At 48.7% G+C, this 13881-nt stretch overlaps 1 protein-coding gene across 1 annotated transcript in view; it reads right to left on the bottom strand.

Moving 5' to 3' along the window:
* Positions 1–1865: 1865 nt before the first annotated feature.
* Positions 1866–13881, bottom strand: part of LOC106574409 (FERM and PDZ domain-containing protein 4) — a 38393-nt gene continuing 26377 nt past the window's right edge. Inside the window, exons 6-16 of the mRNA XM_014150279.3 lie at positions 13717–13821; positions 11338–11445; positions 10955–11086; positions 9306–9425; positions 8790–8926; positions 8496–8622; positions 8153–8242; positions 7667–7849; positions 7061–7196; positions 5798–6820; positions 1866–5534 (exon numbers count right to left, since the gene is read on the bottom strand). Coding sequence (XP_014005754.3) covers positions 2071–5534; positions 5798–6820; positions 7061–7196; positions 7667–7849; positions 8153–8242; positions 8496–8622; positions 8790–8926; positions 9306–9425; positions 10955–11086; positions 11338–11445; positions 13717–13821 — 5625 coding nt within the window. The 3' untranslated portion in view covers positions 1866–2070. The remainder of the gene's footprint in view (positions 5535–5797; positions 6821–7060; positions 7197–7666; positions 7850–8152; positions 8243–8495; positions 8623–8789; positions 8927–9305; positions 9426–10954; positions 11087–11337; positions 11446–13716; positions 13822–13881) is intronic.

Here is a 13881-nt window from a genome sequence, read left to right as displayed (position 1 = left end):
CCTAATTCTTCTTCTTCTTTTTCTTCTTCTTCTTCTTCTTATTTGGGATTGTTTTGGCGGCTCGCATCCGATTTCAGGTGCATGCACTGCCACCTACGGTACTGGAGTATGAGGCTATTCACGGCGTACCGACATCAAATTATTTGTGATACACTATTATACTGTTGGGGAAAAGGAAAATTTATCCTACCAACCATTAGCCCTCAATAAAATGATTAAAAAAACACCACCCTATTCCACTATTTACCCTATCAACTCTTACTCAACACCCCCTGCAACCTTGCAAACCCAAGTATTTCTCTGTGGCTGCCATCCTCTTCCTCATTGGACAAAATCGATACCTTTCATCTTAGGTGGGTTTTTTCTGCGGTTGGCATCCAACATTATGGTCCATGCTATTTGGAAGACCAAAACTCCAACCCACCAAAACAGGCTGACATTTCAGGCAGTCTTTTCAAACAGCTTTTACACTAAAATGACATTATCATAATTTTCACAATTTCACAGTATTATTCCAACCTCATACTGTGGAAATATATATAAAACCGGAAAAAAAGTGTTTTGTCTGCACTGGGCCTTAAAAAAAAGATAATGTATTTGCTTGTCCTGCCTCACATACATCAGGCCTACTATGACTGACTAACACCTCAATCACACCGACAGCGTCATTGCATTTTGGTACACCAGAAGTACATTCAATTCCAAGTAACGCTGCGTTTGCCTCGCAGCTTTGCGTTGCAGAGGCATTTGCAGTGCGTTCTGTGTGGAGCATATGTTGGATTTATCAAACGTGTGCGTCAAACTGTATGCGTAGACGGCTTGACAGAAATGGTGGCAGAAGGTGAGAGTTGAACTTTTGTTGCACACATATCCCGATGATACTGCGTACTATTTTGAGCAATGACACTATTGGTGTGATCAAGGCATAGTAGTTACACGTACTGTTGGTTTGAAAAGCACATTGGCCAGAGAGTCGGAAAGGAATGGTCCCTTACAGATTGTGGTCTTTCAAAATGTCCTCACAGTCTCCCCCTTTACCCTTTAAGGCCTTTGGATCTGTGTGTTTTAACTTGATTTAACTCTGAGATTGTAGTCAGATGATACCTCAAGTGCCTCTTTTATCCACACACAGAAACCTTTGTCAACGCCTTGAGGATACACTCCCTCTTACTATGCTCACATGAGAAGCATCACGCTAGGAAAGAAGGGCCTCCTGTTCACTTGAAATTAATAGATTGTTTAAAGTCCAAATGAATAAGACGTAATTTGGAATTAAACATTTTCATGTTCAAAATGGCATTAGCATTTTTTTTGTAGATAGAGAAAGCTACTAGGCCTATGGTGTAGAAAAATGAGGCAGTGCACAAGTTCATCTTTTTTTTTTACTGAAAGGAGTTCTTCTACAAGATGTTAGTGGAGCAAATTAGATAGCAAGTGAAGACACACCATGACACTCAGATATGTAAAATATTTTAATGGGTCAGAGAAGCTGAAAAAAATATTGAGTGGATTTTTATGTTTATGGTCGGAGAATATAAATGCAATCTGATACATAGATGTTGAAGGACACCATTGAGTCCAGAGAGGATCATATTAAAACACAATGAAAGAATATAAAAAATGATGAAACATTACACACTGCCTGATCGACTTAAAAGCTCTTTAATAAGATACTTGCCTACATAGTTTATGTCTTTTCATTATTGTTTTATGCCCTCTGTATTTGTTATTTTTTTTTTAAAACATGTCAACATAATTTAGAAATAAGGAGTGTTAAATGCAGTGCTCCGGTACGTCAATCCTCTCCACACTGCAACATAGAACTGCATCATCAATATCACATTAAAGAGTACATGTCTTCCCAATGACCTTTCAAATGTCTATAGCAATTTATATATTCATATAGTGTATCATATGTACTGTATGTACATTATATACATAGACAATAAATTGTACACAAGAAGAAGGGTGTCTATAATAACATCAGTTCTTATTACAAAGGCCTGGTCTTGTATGGCTTTGTATAATGTACATAACACTAAAAGACGTTGCCGTCAGCTGGACGTCCTACTACTTGCTAAGCAGCGTTTTGAGGGAGCGGGTGAGTGCGTTGGCGATGGCTGACATGGTGCTGGAGTGGCGGACCAGGGCATTGACGCTGTGGTCGCTGGGCGCTCCGATGGACGCCGCCTCAGCTGCACGCAGCAGGCAGATGTAGTTCATGACCAGCTCGTCCACCTTGGCCACCACTTCCCTCTGCTGTTGGGCGGCTGATGCCCTCAGGCCCCTCACCAGGCACATGCAGGCCTCAGACAGGCAGCACAGCACCTGGAAACTGCAGGTGATGGCTAGCAGCATCTCCTCTGGGCTGCCGTGGGCCTGGGCCATCCTGCGACATGCCCGCCCCAGCTCTTTAGACTCGATTGACAGCAGCTGCTTGTATTGGGACAGGTCGGCTGTGATCTGTGGCACCTGGCCGCTGCGGTCCCCCCTGCCTACGCTTGAGCGCACTAGGGCAATGAGCTCGCTGGCGTCGCGGCGTACGTCCGAGAAGCCAACGGGGAAGACGTACATGCGGTCTTTGAGCGTGTTAATGCGCGACAGCCGGTCGCTGAAGCTCATGTTGGTCAGGACCTCGCTGTAGAGCTGGTCGCCTGCTGCGTCCGTGGCCGGGCTGTAGATAGACGCTGCTTCCTCCATTTCCCTGCCACGGCAGCGCCTGGACCTCTCGCCCATCTCACCCCCCTCTACCTCATCCTCCTCTGCCTGGCTCTTCCTCTTGAAGAAGCAGTAGCTGAAGGGACCGTGGCACCTCCAGGGGCTGCCCGAGTCCAGCTTCTGCGAGCCCTTCATGTGCTTGGTGTCCTTCTGCAGGGGGAACATCACTGAGGCCCTCCGGCTGTCTCTACCCCCAGCCGACCAGCACGTGGACGCTACCGAGCCCTGCGAGTAGCTCTTCGACAGCCTCTTCCTCGTGGGTCTCCTCTGTAGTTTGGGGTCAACTGGTCCTTGCTGGCACTTGGTTCTGCCTTTGTCGAAGAGCACCTCCACACTCCCGGAGCCCACAGTTACATTACTGGTGCTCCGTCTGAGCTCCCTGCCCCGCTGCAGGCTGTTGATGCTGGGATCCTTGCCCAGGTGGAGGCTGTTGGTGCTGTGCTCCCTGTCCCGCTGCAGGCTGTTGGTGCTGAGCTCCCTGCCCAGGTGGAGGCTGTTTATGCTGGGCTCCCTGCCCAGGTGGAGGCTGTTGATGCTGGGCTCCCTGTCCCGCTGCAAGCTGTTGGTACTGGGTTCCCTGCCCAAGTGGAGGCTGTTCATACTGGAGTCCCTGCCCCTCTGGAGGCTGTTCATATTGGGCTCGCACTGGTGGTGGAGGCTGGCTGTGACTGACTGGATGTGGTTTTGTCTGTATGTGATGGTGGACTCCTGCTTTGGCACAGTGGAGTTGTGGGTGCTCATGTTGGCTGGTAGGGGAGGTGGAGGAGGTGGCGGAGGAGGAGGGGGTGGAGCCGTGGCACAGGCTCTGGCCTGCTTAGTGAAAGCTGATGGGTGATCTCCTGCTTCCGCTCCCAGTGACGTCCCCAGCTGCTCTGTGCGAGCTACACTAGGGGCAGTAGAAAAACAGAGATAATCGTTAGGAGCCTGTCGGATGGCATGCTTTGTCCTGCAGTCAGATCTGAGCCAGTCCTCTGGGCCACAGATGCTGGCACCGCTGTGGAACATCACACTCCGCGCCCTGGAGGGGGGCCTGTGGACCATGCCCCCACCCCCGCTCCCTCCATGGATGCTGTCCCTCAGGGACAGGAACCGCTCGACCTCAAGGTCGATGGCGCCCCTCTCTAACTCACTCTCGAGGCCCGAAAAGGAGCTCCTCCTCTCTGTGCCACTGGGCCTTACTTCAAGACTGTCAGCGGGTCTCTGAGCATGCAAGTCAGGATTGCTCTTCAACTTAGCGGGCAGGGTGGCGGAGTGATACGGCCGGGGGCCTTTGTCACCCCGTGAGGTGGCTGCATTGGGGTTCACAAGACTCGGGCTGAGGAAGGGTGAGGAGGACAAGGGGGGCATGCAGGGATAGCGGTGAATGGTGTTCCCTTTACTCCTAACCATCTCTATCAGTTGGGGATTACTGGTAATATATCTCCTAGTGTCCTTTCTGACTCCCCCTCCCAGGCCTGCACTGTGCAACCTGCCTCCCTGGTGCATCTGGCTCACTGTCAGGTAGTTAATGAGCTGCCTATAGGACTCGTTCCCCTCCTTGGGGTTAGCACCCCTTACACAGGCTGTCTTGGCATGCAGATCATTTTGAAGGTTACTCCTTCTAGCTGTACTACCTGTGGTTTCTTTCATCTTGGCCGACCGGAGGGAACCTTCTCTGCTGGTGTCTGACCCAGGAGGGTGTATGTTGGGCAGCATCTTCCGCAGGAGTGTGGGGTCTGCTTGGGGGTGGAGGTCCCTGCCCCCAGGGATCTGGCCCGGGGTGCCATGGGGAGCCTTGTCCTCGTAGGTGAAAACCCTGAGGGACGTGGAAGATTCGCAGAGCGGGTGGTGGTTGCCGTCGGGGGCACAGAGGGGCGAATCCGTTGGGGTGCCACAGGCGCTGCTCCCTGTGCTGCAGCCCGCGTCCAGCGATGAGCACTGGGAGCCCTGCAGGGAGTTGTGAGCCTCGCTCTGGAGGGACGAGATCCGTTTGGCTAGGTGGTACTCACAAAGCCGGGCAACCCCTTGCCTCACTTGCTGCAGCTGCTCCCCTGGGGCATCTCCCTGTCCACCGGGGGAGTCCCGGGGCTTCTTGGTAGGGGAGGAGGGGAAGGGACCTGCCGCTCCCCCCAGGTACTCTTCCTCCTGGCCGCCCATCGCCCCAGTGTCCCCCACTGCAGCCTCCCCCGGTTCCTCCTCAGGCTCTGTCCGTTCAGGGTGTGGGGGAGGGGGGCGTGGCAGCCTGCGGTGACTCCTTGGCAGGCTGTTCACCGCCAGGTTCTCCGCCATGATGGAGATGGAATTCTCTGGTAGAGGAAGAGGCGGCCTTCTCTGCAGCCTCTCGCAGAACGAGGTACGCTCCACATCCAGCTGGCTTCCCCTGTGGCCGTCTCTGGTACTGAACGTGTTGAACTTCCCATTGGTGTCGGCCAACTTTTTTAGCCGTTTCCCTCCAACAACCACGGAGTTGGGTCGCTTGCTGAAGCCGGAGGAAAGGTTAGTCAGAAAATCAGTGGTTTCTGGATCCAGCTCTATGCCATCTGGATGGAGGGTCTGTTTAAGGAGCATGGTGGACGACGGAGGCCCGCCGTCTCGATGGTGGGAGGGGCTGTGGGCTTTCTTTTGGGTGGCCACTCTGGGCGAGACGGGGAAGTCTGTCTTTTCCTCCGTCAAAGGCTGGTAGCCCTCGGAGGTGGCGATAAGGAGGCGCCTGTGGTTCTCGTGGATGAGTTTGTGGGCGGCGGCCTGCTCCGTGGCCTCGGTCATCTCTGAGGAGTTGGTCTCATTGCCTGAGTCAGAGGAAGACTCAGGACTGAAAGCTCGAGACATTTTCACACCTATGTGAGCCAGGGAGAAAAAATATATAATTTGAGCTTCTTTCAACCTTGTCTACATAAAAGTAATACAATTCTATTATATCACTTTTAACAAAGTTCAACATACAGTTTGAAGAAATTCTAATTTGGGCCAGGTCTGATCACAAAGCACAACAGTGAACACTGAAAAACCAAAACTAGAGCGAGGCCTTTACACTGTGTGCACAACAGCTGTAAACTATAGGCCTAAGTGATGTTGGCATAATGATGGTTGTAGTAAAGACCTGGGTTACTGTTGGGCTGTGGTCGCTGTGGGCGTGGTGGGTGTGGCCTCTCCTCGGACACGGTCAGGGCTTCCAGTGCCTGCAGGGTTGTTACCATGGCATCCTCCAGACTCCTTTCCCTGCCACTCCCCTCGCCATGCGACCCCGTGGGGACAGCGTCGATCAGCGACACAGGCATGTCATTGTTGTCGGCAGTGGCCAAAGGGCGACCCTCGGGACTCTCCTCATCAGAACTGTCTCTGAACCCCGGGGGTGGGGCGGCAATGGCGAGATTTAGCGAATGGAGGACACCGTCAGTATCATCATCGTCATCATCGCCCCCCTCGGGGGGAGGAAGTGAGGTCAGGTCGATGATGTCATCGCTGGAGCCCGAGAGGGTGAGGATCGTGGCTTTGCTCGCCGCCGTCGTGCCGCCCCCTCCACCCTCCCCCCCCCCCGTCCCGGTAGAGTCTTCCTCACAGCTGGCATCGTCCTCATCCTCGGCGTCGTCCGTGGTGTCTGCATAGCAAAGGTCCCTTAGCAGCGGTTCCTCCACCAGCTCCTCGCCGATGTTGCTGTAGACCACATGCGGCCTGCCGTCGGCGAATTGGAAGGGTACGGGCACCTGGGTCCTAAAGTCCCCCGTGTTGTTGACATTGTTGTGCAAGTAGGCTATGGGCCTGTGCTCAGGCACCTCGGGACTCTCATCCATCAGGCGCTCGTAGCCAAAGTTCTGGGGATTCACAGTGTTCAAAGGGGGGTCTCCGAAGATGAAGGAGACCTTGGCGCTCCGGGGGGAGTTTTGGGGTTTGTTTCTGGCGGGGGGGAGAGGTGGGGCCTGGGGACTCCTCCGCCCCTCCGACGGCCTCTCGTTCTGCTGCAGGGTTAGGGTATGGTGTTGGGGCTCGGGGATGTAGGGAGAGATGTTGTTCTCTCTCCCTCCATTGTTAGAGAAGTCCATGTCACTGCTGTAACGCTCGTCCTGGCTGGCAGCACAGTTGCCTAACGAAGTGCTGTACGGCCACTCCAGAAGATTGTCCTGATCTGTTGTTTAGTAGAAGAACTCACTTCAACAATTTGACAAAATACTGGATATAATAGACATGTATACAGAAGCATGCACACACACACACACACACACACACACACACACACACACACACACACACACACACACACACACACACACACACACACACACACACACACACACACACACACACACACACACACACACACACACACACACACACACACACACCGCATAGTACTAGGTTGACCAACCCATTTCTTCAGCGATGCTGTTGCAGTGGGCCATGTTGAAGATAGATCTCCTAGAGTCCACTAGGAGTCGATAGTACCCTGCTGTCAGACACGCCAGGTTCATGGCATCACTAGACTCCATTATCAACGTGATGGGCTTCAGATCAAACATAAAGAAATAAAAACATTACAGAACACAAGGATGTGTTCTTGCAAGAATAGTATTTATGTACAAACTGGTTTTTCTACTTATTAGCCTGCTAATATTGACCAGGGCATGATGCCTTATGGGTATCTGTAGATTTTTAGGGAAAGGGGATACCTAGTCAGTTGTGCAACTGAATGTATTCAACCGAAATGTTTCTTCCGCATTTAAACCAACTCCTCTGAATCAGAGAGGTTCGGGGGCTGCCTTAATCGACGTCATCGGCGCCCAGTTGTTGTTGGGGGTTAACTGCCTTGCTCAAGGGCAGAATGGCAGATTTTTCCACCTTGCCGGCTCAGGATTCGAACGAGCGACCTTTCAGTTACTGGTCCAATGCTATTAAGTGCTAGTCTACCTGCCGCCCAAGCCTCAAGCCACTCACTTAACAGTGCCAACTCGACACCTCAGGCCCCACTCCTTACCCTGACATCCATGACGTGTAACTCCACGCGGACGTTGATATCATCCTCTGTGAGGATCTCGATGCGGTTCACGTGGCTGAAGTCTGCCAGCAGGGCCATCAGGTTGGTCTTGGCGTTGATCACGTGACTGATGCCGTACCTGGGCCCCACTAGCAAGGTCACCTCTGTCTGCTTCTCCCCTTGCTGTGAGGGTGTGTGGGTGTGTGTGTGTGTGTTGAGGTTGAAGAGGGGTGTGTGTGTGTGTGTGTGTGTGTGTGTGTGTGTGTGTGTGTGTGTGTGTGTGTGTGTGTGTGTGTGTGGTGTGTGTGTGTGTGTGTGTGTGTGTGTGTGTGTGTGTGTGTGTGTGTGTGTGTGTGTGTGTGAGAGAGAGAGTGTATAAAAGAGAGAAGGCAGGATATGGATTTGGAACAATATCTATATGGATACAGATTGGTTTTCTATTTGACCAATGGCTGAAATAGGGAAAGCTACAGCTATTGGCCTTACCAAAAGTATGGATTTGAACACTCTCCCTCCATACAACCTCAGCTCACTGAGATACTTCAAGTAGTGCACTTTAGCCTGCAATGCAGTCAACTGCAGGAAAAAAAGACAGAGGAAAACATCTCGAGGTTAACAAAAATATACTAACGGTTTATGGCTTTGACTGTATCTCAGTCTCAAATACACAAATGACATCATAATTGATGATGAAGCAAAACAAAGACAGCAAACAGAGACAGCTACACTCCTCTAGAGGGCAGCTCTGCTAAGCACAAGAGAGAGAGAGAGAGAGAGAGAGAGAGAGAAAGAGAGAGAGCGAGCTGCGACGATGGAATCCGTACTGTACCTTTTTTCCTGGAGGCACTAGGTTCTGATTGGTTTTGAGGATGTGCGTCAGTGCTTTCTTGATGTTCTTCTCCTTCATGCTGGTCATCACTGCTGGTGGGATGAAAAGGGCCAGACCCCACTCCTTTCTGGAAATTAAGAAGGCATTTGATATTCAAGGGCGTGGAAATAATGCAAATTAGTGTTCACCTTTTTATCAATGCTTATTATGCACCTGTACAAAGACTCCTTTTGAGCATCTCCGTCGACCATGTGTCAGTGTAAAACAACTACAACAGTAAGGAGCTGGACTTACTGGATGTATTTGAGCGAGACCTTCTGCATCTGCCTGGACGTCATAGTGAGGACGTACATCTGCAGAGCGGCCAATCGTAGCGCGGCGTCGTACTTCATCTCTGAGCCAAAGCGCTCCAGAACCACATCGTTACAGCTCTACGGAACACCAGGAGGGACAGTTAGAACCAGTGGACGACTCAAAGCCATTCAAAATAGATACATTTTGTTCTCTTTACAAGTAGAGGAAGGCCAAGCTAGAAATCGACATTGTTGCCATTAACATAGAATCAATATTGCTTTGAATAGTAAATCCCAAGAGGACAGCAAATATTATGAAGTTCTGAATGAGCCTAAAACCTTGGACCACCAACCAATTTTGGATGGGAAACTTGAACTTGATATGCATTGATCAAAAGGCAATTATTGACATGCTTTGGTCTCAATGCTTGTTAGACAATTTCACCTGAGAATACAGGAATGCGGTCTTGTGTTATGCTCCACTATGATTGGGCCAGGTCTCCTGTGGTGCTCTCACCTGAACGTAGAGGTATTCAAACGCCACAGCATCCCGTCTGAGCAGATCCACCGGGTCCTTGGGGACGAAGCTGATTCTGAAGAAACATTTCATCTTATCAGACCCCGGCCTCTGTGTCACCTGAAACGAAAAAGAGGACGAGAGAATGTGAGAAAAGGAGGGGGGAAAGTGTGAAAGAGAAAATATTTAAATGTTTAACTACGCTGTAAATGTATACTGATGTGACACATCAAAACGGAAAACATCAAATGCAAGGTCCCTCACGGTGCTAGGTATGATGTCAAACTTCATAAAATGGTCAGGTAACTTCATTCCTAAGGACATAATGGGATGGTAAGGTCTGTGCTAAGGACAGGGTGAGTCATTGTTGCAAATACAAGTCAGGCAAATTTACATCCATTGGACAGGTTCTTGGCCTCTGTCAAGGGACAGGAATTCATTAAGACACGCAGAGGGAGATATACTGTAAGTGCTACACTGGTCAGTAGTTTGCCCTCGTTCCCTATTTCCTTCACAGGTACACTCTCAGAAAAATGGGTTCCAAAAGGGTGCTTCGTCTGGCCCCATAGGAAAACCCTTTTTGGTTCCAGGTAGAACCTTTTTGGGGTCCATGTAGGAGCCAAAGGGTACTACATGGAACCCAAAAGGGTTCTACCTGAAACCAAAAAGGGTTCTTCAAAGGGTTCTCCTATGGGGACAGCTGAAGGACCCTTTTAGGTTCTAGATAGCACCTTTTTTTCCTAAGAGTGTACCGTCTTGAGCATTGAGTTTACAGATTTCAGACCCTTACAAAAATCATGACAAAACCTATTACATAACTCTTTTCATCCTTGAAATTATAATAATTTATTATTCATCGGTTATTTCCATTATTGATTATCATCACAGGGCTGTCTTTGCAGGATGAGGGTGATGCATATTATAATATCCTCACTATGATCGCAGTACACTTTCATTAAAACATTGAAAGCAGAAGCGCCCTGCTGTGCCGGACTTGATAAATCATGCTGTGTTCTTGAGTCGCTCTATGAATACTGAGCAGGAAGTGTTTGTGTACGTCCCAAATGGCACCCTAATTCCCTAGGTCACTACTTTTGACCAGCGCTCTATGGGATGCTCTATGGGCCCTGGTCAAAAGTAGTGATCTATAAAGGGAATAGGGTGCCATTTGGGATGTGTACTTTGTCTGTTTCAGCTAGAAGCTTGGAGTGTGATTGTGGTGTAGTGGAATAGAATTGCCTCTTATCTATAGGATACTAAGTGAAGAGGCCAAGGTGGGAGTGCTTTTAGGAAGCAGAATGGGATCACAAGGGTGACTCTGGGCTAGCAACATATGGATGACTTTCATTCTCTCTGGGATATTGATAACCTGGACCTGTAGCTAGAGAGCTCCATACTGAGACCTATCCTACTGATATGGGCTATGGGTGTCTAGTTCAGTTACATTTATGATTCTCTTTCTTCCACTCTTTTTCAAATTATTAAAGGACTTTATAAATTGATTGATTCCTTGATTGATCTCTGTCATGAATTGCCCTCTGGGCCAGGTATACCTTACATAAAGAGGTCGCTTGACCTCAATGGGACTTTCTGGATCAGTAAAGGTCAAACCAATGACTTCGCGTTAGCATGCCTACAGTAATTCCTACCTGAGTTAGCATCTCCTGCTCATGCAAGAGTAGCAGCTTGCTGCCCGATCCCTCCGTCCGCTGCTCCAACATCAGGGAGAAGTGCTCAATGCACTTGATGGACAGCTTCTCTTGTAGGGTCATGATAACATCCTATCACACCATAACCAAAGGTCAATTTCAATGTCTTAATAGCAAATGATAAAAAAAACAAGACTATCTTTTATTTGTATTCTCGTTTTCTGCCCCCGTGTAGCTATGATGGATAGAATGCAATTTGCATTTCAAGTCAAGGTTGAGTCCCCACGCCATATTCCATTAATTTCCTCCCATTTCGCCACAGTAATTATGGAAACAGAGGCACTCTAACCCCCCCCCCCCCCCCCAAAAAGTGTCACGCACACCTTGATGGATGTGCTGCAGTCGAACCGAAACGACTTGGTCTGCCCGTTCTCCAGGTACACCTTCAGAACGTTCTGCATGAAGAGGAGAGAGTTGTCCTTGACTGTGTTCTGGGTGGAAAGGAGACACAGAAGAATGACACACAAGGCATAAAGTAGCCTACATGAAGAGGACAGAGTTGTCCTTCACTGTGTTCTAGGTGGAAGCAGGACATAAAAGACCTCCAGTACAAAGGAATTACCTTATATTTCTTGCTAGCATTGTTGACCTGTCTGGATGTACTCACCAACACAGAAAGTATTCAGACCCCTTGACTTCATCCACATTTTGTTACAGACTTATTCTAAAATTGATTAAATAGTTTTTTCGCCCTCATCCAGCTACACACAATACCCCATAATTACAAAGCAAAAACTGTTTTCTTTTTAAAATGTTAGCATATGTATTAAAATTTAAAACGGAAATATCACATTTACATAAGTATTCAGACCCTTTACTTTGTTGAAGCACCTTTGGCAGCGATTACAGCCTCAAGTCTTCTTGGGTATGATGCTACAATCTTGGCACACCTGTATTTAGGGAGTTTCTCCCATTCTTCTCTGCAGATCCTCTCAAGCTCTGTCAGGTTGGATGGGGAGCGTCGCTGGACAGCTATTTTCAGGTCTCTCCAGAGAAGTTAGATCGGGTTCAAGTCCGGGCTCTGCCGGGCCACACAAGGACATTCAGAGACTTGTCCCGAAGTCACTCCTGCGTTGTCTTGGCTGTGTGCTTAGAGTTGTTGTTCTGTTGGAAGGTGAACCTTCGCCCCAGTCTGAGGTCCTGAGCGCTCTGGAGCTTGTTTTCATCAAGGATCTCTCTGTACTTTGCTCCGTTCATCTTTCCCTTGATCCTGACTAGTCTACTAGTCCCTGCAGCTGAAATAAATCCCCACAGCATGATGCTAACACCAGCATACTTGTCACGTATACTCCCTCTCCGGCCTCTAGGTCATCAGGCTGCTGATTATCCCGCACACCTGTCACCATCGTCTCGTGCACCTGCGCCTCATGACACTCACCTGGACTCCATCCCCTCCTTGATTATCTTCCCTATATCTGTCACTCCCCTTGGTTCTTTCCTCAGGTGTTATTGACTCTGTTTTCATGTTGGTGCGTTGTTTGCGTTTCGTGTTCATTTATTCTTTTATTTATTAAAACACTCACTCCCTGAACTTGCATCCCGACTCTCAGCGCACTCGTTACAATACTTCACTGCAGGGATGGTGCCAGGTTTCCTCTAGACGTGACGCTTGGCATTCAGGCCAAATAATTCAATCTTGGTTTCATCAGACCAGAGAATCTTGTTTCTCATGGTCTGAGACTCTTTAGGTGCCTTTTGGCAAACTCCAACTAGGCTGTCATGTGCCTTTTACTGAGGAGTGGCTTCCGTCTGGCCACTTTACCATAAAGGCCTGATTGGTGGAGTGCTGCAGACATAGTTGTCCTTCTGGAAGGTTCACCCATCTCCACAGAGGAAATCTGCAGCTCTGTCAGTGTGACCATCGGGTTTTTGGTCACCTTCCTGACCAAGGGCCTTCTCCCCCGATTACTCAGTTTGGCCGGGCAGCTAGCTCTAGGAAGAGCGCTGGTAGTTCCAAACTTCTTCCATTTATGAATGATGGAGGCCACTGTGTTCTTGGGGACCTTCAATGCTGCAGAAATGTTTTGGTACCCTCCCCCAGGTCTGTGCCTCGACACAATCCTGTCTCGGGGCTCTACGGACAATTCCTTCGACCTCATGGCTTGGGTTTTGCTCAGACATGCACTGTCAACTATGAGACCTTATATAGGTGTGTGCCTTTCCAAATCATGTCCAGTCAATTGAATTTACCACAGGTGGACTTCAATCAAGTTGCAGAACCATCTCAAGGATGATCAATGGAAACAGGATGCACCTGGGCTCAATTTCGAGTCTCATAGCAAAGGGTCTGAATACTTATGTAAATAAGGTATTTCTGTTTTTTATGTTTAATAAATGTGCAAAAAATTCTAAAAACATACTTTCACTTTCTATGGAGTATTGGGTTTAGATTGATGAGGAAAATGTTTTCTTTCCATTTTACAATTAGGCTGTAACGTAACAAAATGTGGAAAAAGTCAAGAGGTCTGAATACCAATATCCATACTAGCACACCATTTGGAATGCATCCCCAATACATTGTTTCATTTGAAGTGATATGCTGGTGTGGATATTAGAACAGAGTATTACTTATACAAAAAACCCAAAGTAGATATAATTAATGTGAACCAAATTTACACAAATCACTTTTGACAGTTCAATTGGTGGTCAAAGGTCAAATGGATAAATTCAACGGTCAACCATGTGACAGGAGGAGAACTTACCGGAACCTGACCGTTAATGATGACCTCTTCTGCGAAGCGCACTTTGACCGGATTGGACTTGAGCTTGGCTTTTTTGGCTGCACTGATGAACGCAGATTTGGGCGACTGAGAACAGAGAGATTTAGCATGGAGGTCAGGATGAAACCAATCCCTGTGTCGGGTGTG

Source organism: Salmo salar, chromosome 16 (genome assembly GCF_965601325.2).
Source record: "Salmo salar chromosome 16, fSalSal1, whole genome shotgun sequence".
Classification (NCBI taxonomy): Eukaryota; Metazoa; Chordata; class Actinopteri; order Salmoniformes; family Salmonidae; genus Salmo; species Salmo salar.
This window is presented reverse-complemented; position numbering and strand designations above follow the sequence as displayed.